The 10,598-nt window shown below is 43.3% G+C and overlaps 1 protein-coding gene across 1 annotated transcript in view; it reads left to right on the top strand.

Annotated features, from left to right (window-relative positions):
- angpt2b (angiopoietin 2b) overlaps positions 1–10,598 on the top strand; it is a 61,945-nt gene that overhangs the window by 18,510 nt on the left and 32,837 nt on the right. Inside the window, exon 2 of the mRNA XM_036971624.1 lies at positions 9,628–9,783. Within this exon, the coding sequence (XP_036827519.1) occupies positions 9,628–9,783 (156 nt within the window). The remainder of the gene's footprint in view (positions 1–9,627; positions 9,784–10,598) is intronic.

Consider the following 10,598-nt stretch of genomic DNA (forward strand, 5'->3'; position numbering starts at 1 on the left):
CTGTCCATATTCCTGGTATTCCCTGTATATCTCTCTCTCCTGACCGTATTCCTGGTATTCCCTGTATATCTCTCTCTACTGTCCATATTCCTGGTATTCCCTGTATATCTCTCTCTCCTGACCGTATTCCTGGTATTCCCTGTATATCTCTCTCTACTGTCCATATTCCTGGTATTCCCTGTATATCTCTCTCTACTGTCCATATTCCTGGTATTCCCTGTATATCTCTCTCTACTGTCCATATTCCTGGTATTCCCTGTATATCTCTCTCTACTGTCCATATTCCTGGTATTCCCTGTATATCTCTCTCTCCTGACCGTATTCCTGGTATTCCCTGTATATCTCTCTCTACTGTCCATATTCCTGGTATTCCCTGTATATCTCTCTCTCCTGACCATATTCCTGGTATTCCCTGTATATCTCTCTCTCCTGACCATATTCCTGGTATTCCCTGTATATCTCTCTCTCCTGACCGTATTCCTGGTATTCCCTGTATATCTCTCTCTCCTGACCATATTTCTGGTATTCCCTGTATATCTCTCTCTCCTGACCGTATTCCTGGTATTCCCTGTATATCTCTCTCTACTGTCCATATTCCTGGTATTCCCTGTATATCTCTCTCTCCTGACCGTATTCCTGGTATTCCCTGTATATCTCTCTCTACTGTCCATATTCCTGGTATTCCCTGTATATCTCTCTCTCCTGACCATATTCCTGGTATTCCCTGTATATCTCTCTCTCCTGACCATATTCCTGGTATTCCCTGTATATCTCTCTCTCCTGACCGTATTCCTGGTATTTCCTGTATATCTCTCTCTCCTGACCATATTCCTGGTATTCCCTGTATATCTCTCTCTCCTGACCGTATTCCTGGTATTCCCTGTATATCTCTCTCTACTGTCCATATTCCTGGTATTCCCTGTATATCTCTCTCTACTGTCCATATTCCTGGTATTCCCTGTATATCTCTCTCTCCTGACCGTATTCCTGGTATTCCCTGTATATCTCTCTCTACTGTCCATATTCCTGTTATTCCCTGTATATCTCTCTCTCCTGACCGTATTCCTGGTATTCCCTGTATATCTCTCTCTACTGTCCATATTCCTGGTATTCCCTGTATATCTCTCTCTCCTGACCGTATTCCTGGTATTCCCTGTATATCTCTCTCTACTGTCCATATTCCTGGTATTCCCTGTATATCTCTCTCTCCTGACCGTATTCCTGGTATTCCCTGTATATCTCTCTCTACTGTCCATATTCCTGGTATTCCCTGTATATCTCTCTCTACTGTCCATATTCTTGGTATTCCCTGTATATCTCTCTCTACTGTCCATATTCCTGGTATTCCCTGTATATCTCTCTCTACTGTCCATATTCCTGGTATTCCCTGTATATCTCTCTCTACTGTCCATATTCCTGGTTTTCCCTGTATATCTCTCTCTCCTGACCGTATTCCTGGTATTTCCTGTATATCTCTCTCTACTGTCCATATTCCTGGTATTCCCTGTATATCTCTCTCTACTGTCCATATTCCTGGTATTCCCTGTATATCTCTCTCTACTGTCCATATTCCTGGTATTCCCTGTATATCTCTCTCTCCTGACCGTATTCCTGGTATTCCCTGTATATCTCTCTCTACTGTCCACATTCCTGGTATTCCCTGTATATCTCTCTCTCCTGACCATATTCCTGGTATTCCCTGTATATCTCTCTCTCCTGACCATATTCCTGGTATTCCCTGTATATCTCTCTCTCCTGACCGTATTCCTGGTATTCCCTGTATATCTCTCTCTCCTGACCGTATTCCTGGTATTCCCTGTATATCTCTCTCTCCTGACCATATTCCTGGTATTCCCTGTATATCTCTCTCTACTGTCCATATTCCTGGTAATCCCTGTATATCTCTCTCTACTGTCCATATTCCTGGTTTTCTCTGTATATCTCTCTCTCCTGACCGTATTCCTGGTATTCCCTGTATATCTCTCTCTACTGTCCATATTCCTGGTATTCCCTGTATATCTCTCTCTACTGTCCATATTCCTGGTATTCCCTGTATATCTCTCTCTACTGTCCATATTCCTGGTATTCCCTGTATATCTCTCTCTCCTGACCGTATTCCTGGTATTTCCTGTATATCTCTCTCTACTGTCCATATTCCTGGTATTCCCTGTATATCTCTCTCTCCTGACCGTATTCCTGGTATTCCCTGTATATCTCTCTCTACTGTCCATATTCCTGGTATTCCCTGTATATCTCTCTCTACTGTCCATATTCCTGGTATTCCCTGTATATCTCTCTCTACTGTCCATATTCCTGGTTTTCCCTGTATATCTCTCTCTCCTGACCGTATTCCTGGTATTCCCTGTATATCTCTCTCTACTGTCCATATTCCTGGTATTCCCTGTATATCTCTCTCTACTGTCCATATTCCTGGTATTCCCTGTATATCTCTCTCTACTGTCCATATTCCTGGTATTCCCTGTATATCTCTCTCTCCTGACCGTATTCCTGGTATTCCCTGTATATCTCTCTCTACTGTCCACATTCCTGGTATTCCTTGTATATTTCTCTCTCCTGACCATATTCCTGGTATTCCCTGTATATCTCTCTCTCCTGACCATATTCCTGGTATTCCCTGTATATCTCTCTCTCCTGACCGTATTCCTGGTATTCCCTGTATATCTCTCTCTCCTGACCGTATTCCTGGTATTCCCTGTATATCTCTCTCTACTGTCCATATTCCTGGTATTCCCTGTATATCTCTCTCTCCTGACCGTATTCCTGGTATTCCCTGTATATCTCTCTCTCCTGACCATATTCCTGGTATTCCCTGTATATCTCTCTCTCCTGACCGTATTCCTGGTATTCCCTGTATATCTCTCTCTACTGTCCATATTCCTGGTATTCCCTGTATATCTCTCTCTACTGTCCATATTCCTGGTATTCCCTGTATATCTCTCTCTCCTGACCGTATTCCTGGTATTCCCTGTATATCTCTCTCTACTGTCCATATTCCTGTTATTCCCTGTATATCTCTCTCTCCTGACCGTATTCCTGGTATTCCCTGTATATCTCTCTCTACTGTCCATATTCCTGGTATTCCCTGTATATCTCTCTCTACTGTCCATATTCCTGGTATTCCCTGTATATCTCTCTCTCCTGACCGTATTCCTGGTATTCCCTGTATATCTCTCTCTACTGTCCATATTCCTGGTATTCCCTGTATATCTCTCTCTCCTGACCATATTCCTGGTATTCCCTGTATATCTCTCTCTCCTGACCATATTCCTGGTATTCCCTGTATATCTCTTTCTCCTGACCGTATTCCTGGTATTCCCTGTATATCTCTCTCTCCTGACCATATTTCTGGTATTCCCTGTATATCTCTCTCTCCTGACCGTATTCCTGGTATTCCCTGTATATCTCTCTCTACTGTCCATATTCCTGGTATTCCCTGTATATCTCTCTCTCCTGACCGTATTCCTGGTATTCCCTGTATATCTCTCTCTACTGTCCATATTCCTGGTATTCCCTGTATATCTCTCTCTCCTGACCATATTCCTGGTATTCCCTGTATATCTCTCTCTCCTGACCATATTCCTGGTATTCCCTGTATATCTCTCTCTCCTGACCATATTCCTGGTATTCCCTGTATATCTCTCTCTACTGTCCATATTCCTGGTAATCCCTGTATATCTCTCTCTACTGTCCATATTCCTGGTTTTCCCTGTATATCTCTCTCTCCTGACCGTATTCCTGGTATTCCCTGTATATCTCTCTCTACTGTCCATATTCCTGGTATTCCCTGTATATCTCTCTCTACTGTCCATATTCCTGGTATTCCCTGTATATCTCTCTCTACTGTCCATATTCCTGGTATTCCCTGTATATCTCTCTCTCCTGACCGTATTCCTGGTATTTCCTGTATATCTCTCTCTACTGTCCATATTCCTGGTATTCCCTGTATATCTCTCTCTCCTGACCGTATTCCTGGTATTCCCTGTATATCTCTCTCTACTGTCCATATTCCTGGTATTCCCTGTATATCTCTCTCTACTGTCCATATTCCTGGTATTCCCTGTATATCTCTCTCTACTGTCCATATTCCTGGTTTTCCCTGTATATCTCTCTCTCCTGACCGTATTCCTGGTATTCCCTGTATATCTCTCTCTAATGTCCATATTCCTGGTATTCCCTGTATATCTCTCTCTACTGTCCATATTCCTGGTATTCCCTGTATATCTCTCTCTACTGTCCATATTCCTGGTATTCCCTGTATATCTCTCTCTCCTGACCGTATTCCTGGTATTCCCTGTATATCTCTCTCTCCTGACCATATTCCTGGTATTCCCTGTATATCTCTCTCTACTGTCCATATTCCTGGTAATCCCTGTATATCTCTCTCTACTGTCCATATTCCTGGTTTTCCCTGTATATCTCTCTCTCCTGACCGTATTACTGGTATTCCCTGTATATCTCTCTCTACTGTCCATATTCCTGGTATTCCCTGTATATCTCTCTCTACTGTCCATATTCCTGGTATTCCCTGTATATCTCTCTCTACTGTCCATATTCCTGGTATTCCCTGTATATCTCTCTCTCCTGACCGTATTCCTGGTATTTCCTGTATATCTCTCTCTACTGTCCATATTCCTGGTATTCCCTGTATATCTCTCTCTCCTGACCGTATTCCTGGTATTCCCTGTATATCTCTCTCTACTGTCCATATTCCTGGTATTCCCTGTATATCTCTCTCTACTGTCCATATTCCTGGTATTCCCTGTATATCTCTCTCTACTGTCCATATTCCTGGTTTTCCCTGTATATCTCTCTCTCCTGACCGTATTCCTGGTATTCCCTGTATATCTCTCTCTACTGTCCATATTCCTGGTATTCCCTGTATATCTCTCTCTACTGTCCATATTCCTGGTATTCCCTGTATATCTCTCTCTACTGTCCATATTCCTGGTATTCCCTGTATATCTCTCTCTCCTGACCGTATTCCTGGTATACCCTGTATATCTCTCTCTACTGTCCACATTCCTGGTATTCCCTGTATATCTCTCTCTCCTGACCATATTCCTGGTATTCCCTGTATATCTCTCTCTCCTGACCATATTCCTGGTATTCCCTGTATATCTCTCTCTCCTGACCGTATTCCTGGTATTCCCTGTATATCTCTCTCTCCTGACCGTATTCCTGGTATTCCCTGTATATCTCTCTCTACTGTCCATATTCCTGGTATTCCCTGTATATCTCTCTCTCCTGACCGTATTCCTGGTATTCCCTGTATATCTCTCTCTCCTGACCATATTCCTGGTATTCCCTGTATATCTCTCTCTCCTGACCGTATTCCTGGTATTCCCTGTATATCTCTCTCTACTGTCCATATTCCTGGTATTCCCTGTATATCTCTCTCTACTGTCCATATTCCTGGTATTCCCTGTATATCTCTCTCTCCTGACCGTATTCCTGGTATTCCCTGTATATCTCTCTCTACTGTCCATATTCCTGTTATTCCCTGTATATCTCTCTCTCCTGACCGTATTCCTGGTATTCCCTGTATATCTCTCTCTACTGTCCATATTCCTGGTATTCCCTGTATATCTCTCTCTCCTGACCGTATTCCTGGTATTCCCTGTATATCTCTCTCTACTGTCCATATTCCTGGTATTCCCTGTATATCTCTCTCTCCTGACCGTATTCCTGGTATTCCCTGTATATCTCTCTCTACTGTCCATATTCCTGGTATTCCCTGTATATCTCTCTCTACTGTCCATATTCCTGGTATTCCCTGTATATCTCTCTCTACTGTCCATATTCCTGGTATTCCCTGTATATCTCTCTCTACTGTCCATATTCCTGGTATTCCCTGTATATCTCTCTCTCCTGACCGTATTCCTGGTATTCCCTGTATATCTCTCTCTACTGTCCATATTCCTGGTATTCCCTGTATATCTCTCTCTCCTGACCATATTCCTGGTATTCCCTGTATATCTCTCTCTCCTGACCATATTCCTGGTATTCCCTGTATATCTCTCTCTCCTGACCGTATTCCTGGTATTCCCTGTATATCTCTCTCTCCTGACCATATTTCTGGTATTCCCTGTATATCTCTCTCTCCTGACCGTATTCCTGGTATTCCCTGTATATCTCTCTCTACTGTCCATATTCCTGGTATTCCCTGTATATCTCTCTCTCCTGACCGTATTCCTGGTATTCCCTGTATATCTCTCTCTACTGTCCATATTCCTGGTATTCCCTGTATATCTCTCTCTCCTGACCATATTCCTGGTATTCCCTGTATATCTCTCTCTCCTGACCATATTCCTGGTATTCCCTGTATATCTCTCTCTCCTGACCGTATTCCTGGTATTTCCTGTATATCTCTCTCTCCTGACCATATTCCTGGTATTCCCTGTATATCTCTCTCTCCTGACCGTATTCCTGGTATTCCCTGTATATCTCTCTCTACTGTCCATATTCCTGGTATTCCCTGTATATCTCTCTCTACTGTCCATATTCCTGGTATTCCCTGTATATCTCTCTCTCCTGACCGCATTCCTGGTATTCCCTGTATATCTCTCTCTACTGTCCATATTCCTGTTATTCCCTGTATATCTCTCTCTCCTGACCGTATTCCTGGTATTCCCTGTATATCTCTCTCTACTGTCCATATTCCTGGTATTCCCTGTATATCTCTCTCTCCTGACCGTATTCCTGGTATTCCCTGTATATCTCTCTCTACTGTCCATATTCCTGGTATTCCCTGTATATCTCTCTCTCCTGACCGTATTCCTGGTATTCCCTGTATATCTCTCTCTACTGTCCATATTCCTGGTATTCCCTGTATATCTCTCTCTACTGTCCATATTCCTGGTATTCCCTGTATATCTCTGTCTACTGTCCATATTCCTGGTATTCCCTGTATATCTCTCTCTACTGTCCATATTCCTGGTATTCCCTGTATATCTCTCTCTCCTGACCGTATTCCTGGTATTCCCTGTATATCTCTCTCTACTGTCCATATTCCTGGTATTCCCTGTATATCTCTCTCTCCTGACCATATTCCTGGTATTCCCTGTATATCTCTCTCTCCTGACCATATTCCTGGTATTCCCTGTATATCTCTCTCTCCTGACCGTATTCCTGGTATTCCCTGTATATCTCTCTCTCCTGACCATATTTCTGGTATTCCCTGTATATCTCTCTCTCCTGACCGTATTCCTGGTATTCCCTGTATATCTCTCTCTACTGTCCATATTCCTGGTATTCCCTGTATATCTCTCTCTCCTGACCGTATTCCTGGTATTCCCTGTATATCTCTCTCTACTGTCCATATTCCTGGTATTCCCTGTATATCTCTCTCTCCTGACCATATTCCTGGTATTCCCTGTATATCTCTCTCTCCTGACCATATTCCTGGTATTCCCTGTATATCTCTCTCTCCTGACCGTATTCCTGGTATTTCCTGTATATCTCTCTCTACTGTCCATATTCCTGGTATTCCCTGTATATCTCTCTCTCCTGACCGTATTCCTGGTATTCCCTGTATATCTCTCTCTACTGTCCATATTCCTGGTATTCCCTGTATATCTCTCTCTACTGTCCATATTCCTGGTATTCCCTGTATATCTCTCTCTACTGTCCATATTCCTGGTTTTCCCTGTATATCTCTCTCTCCTGACCGTATTCCTGGTATTCCCTGTATATCTCTCTCTACTGTCCATATTCCTGGTATTCCCTGTATATCTCTCTCTACTGTCCATATTCCTGGTATTCCCTGTATATCTCTCTCTACTGTCCATATTCCTGGTATTCCCTGTATATCTCTCTCTCCTGACCGTATTCCTGGTATAGCCTGTATATCTCTCTCTACTGTCCACATTCCTGGTATTCCCTGTATATCTCTCTCTCCTGACCATATTCCTGGTATTCCCTGTATATCTCTCTCTCCTGACCATATTCCTGGTATTCCCTGTATATCTCTCTCTCCTGACCGTATTCCTGGTATTCCCTGTATATCTCTCTCTCCTGACCGTATTCCTGGTATTCCCTGTATATCTCTCTCTACTGTCCATATTCCTGGTATTCCCTGTATATCTCTCTCTCCTGACCGTATTCCTGGTATTCCCTGTATATCTCTCTCTCCTGACCATATTCCTGGTATTCCCTGTATATCTCTCTCTCCTGACCGTATTCCTGGTATTCCCTGTATATCTCTCTCTACTGTCCATATTCCTGGTATTCCCTGTATATCTCTCTCTACTGTCCATATTCCTGGTATTCCCTGTATATCTCTCTCTCCTGACCGTATTCCTGGTATTCCCTGTATATCTCTCTCTACTGTCCATATTCCTGTTATTCCCTGTATATCTCTCTCTCCTGACCGTATTCCTGGTATTCCCTGTATATCTCTCTCTACTGTCCATATTCCTGGTAGTCCCTGTATATCTCTCTCTCCTGACCGTATTCCTGGTATTCCCTGTATATCTCTCTCTACTGTCCATATTCCTGGTATTCCCTGTATATCTCTCTCTCCTGACCGTATTCCTGGTATTCCCTGTATATCTCTCTCTACTGTCCATATTCCTGGTATTCCCTGTATATCTCTCTCTACTGTCCATATTCCTGGTATTCCCTGTATATCTCTCTCTACTGTCCATATTCCTGGTATTCCCTGTATATCTCTCTCTACTGTCCATATTCCTGGTATTCCCTGTATATCTCTCTCTCCTGACCGTTTTTCTGGTATTCCCTGTATATCTCTCTCTACTGTCCATATTCCTGGTATTCCCTGTATATCTCTCTCTCCTGACCATATTCCTGGTATTCCCTGTATATCTCTCTCTCCTGACCATATTCCTGGTATTCCCTGTATATCTCTCTCTCCTGACCGTATTCCTGGTATTCCCTGTATATCTCTCTCTCCTGACCATATTTCTGGTATTCCCTGTATATCTCTCTCTCCTGACCGTATTCCTGGTATTCCCTGTATATCTCTCTCTACTGTCCATATTCCTGGTATTCCCTGTATATCTCTCTCTCCTGACCGTATTCCTGGTATTCCCTGTATATCTCTCTCTACTGTCCATATTCCTGGTATTCCCTGTATATCTCTCTCTCCTGACCATATTCCTGGTATTCCCTGTATATCTCTCTCTCCTGACCATATTCCTGGTATTCCCTGTATATCTCTCTCTCCTGACCATATTCCTGGTATTCCCTGTATATCTCTCTCTCCTGACCGTATTCCTGGTATTCCCTGTATATCTCTCTCTACTGTCCATATTCCTGGTATTCCCTGTATATCTCTCTCTACTGTCCATATTCCTGGTATTCCCTGTATATCTCTCTCTCCTGACCGTATTCCTGGTATTCCCTGTATATCTCTCTCTACTGTCCATATTCCTGGTATTCCCTGTATATCTCTCTCTCCTGACCGTATTCCTGGTATTCCCTGTATATCTCTCTCTACTGACCGTATTCCTGGTATTCCCTGTATATCTCTCTCTACTGTCCATATTCCTGGTATTCCCTGTATATCTCTCTCTACTGTCCATATTCCTGCTATTCCCTGCATATCTCTCTCTCCTGACCATATTCCTGGTATTCCCTGTATTCCAGCTGGAGAGGTCCATCCAGGAGAACCTGCATTCTGGGATGGAGGAGATGAAGACAAACGCTGTCCACACCCAGACGGCGGCCATGTTGGAGATCGGGACTAAACTCTTCAGCCAATCAGCCGAGCAGACCCGCAAATTGACAGATGTGGAGACCCAGGTAAGCCAATCGGTGGACCTGTTGTGAAGACTACCCCTCTTGCCATGGTCCCTTACTCTTCCATGTCTATATCAAGATATATGATGACAATTGGCTTGCTGATCATTTAGAGGTCGAACAATCCTGGTCTGAAAGAGGCTCTTGGTTCAGCCCTACAACAAAAGACATGATTCAACTTTCAATGTTTTGATTAGTTGCTAAGTTGTCCCAGGTGTGATTAATTGATTAGGCCAGTTGTCCCAGGTGTGATTCATTGATTAGGCCAGTTGTCCCAGGTGTGATTCATTGATTAGGCCAGTTGTCCCAGGTGTGATTCATTGATTAGGCCAGTTGTCCCAGGTGTGATTCATTGATTAGGCCAGTTGTCCCAGGTGTGATTCATTGATTAGGCCAGTTGTCCCAGGTGTGATTCATTGATTAGGCCAGTTGTCCCAGGTGTGATTCATTGATTAGGCTAGTTGTCCCAGGTGTGATTCATTGAATAGGCCAGTTGTCCCAGGTGTGATTCATTGATTAGGCCAGTTGTCCCAGGTGTGATTCATTGATTAGGCCAGTTGTCCCAGGTGTGATTAATTGATTAGGCCAGTTGTCCCAGGTGTGATTAATTGATTAGGCCAGTTGTCCCAGGTGTGATTAATTGATTAGGCTAGTTGTCCCAGGTGTGATTCATTGATTAGGCTAGTTGTCCCAGGTGTGATTCATTGATTAGGCCAGCTGTCCCAGGTGTGATTAATTGATTAGGCCAGTTGTTCCATGTGTGATTCATTGATTAGGCCTGTTGTCCCAGGTGTGATTCATTGATTAGGCCAGGTGGA

The sequence above is a fragment of the Oncorhynchus mykiss genome, chromosome 32 (assembly GCF_013265735.2).
Source record: "Oncorhynchus mykiss isolate Arlee chromosome 32, USDA_OmykA_1.1, whole genome shotgun sequence".
NCBI classification, from domain to species: domain Eukaryota; kingdom Metazoa; phylum Chordata; class Actinopteri; order Salmoniformes; family Salmonidae; genus Oncorhynchus; species Oncorhynchus mykiss.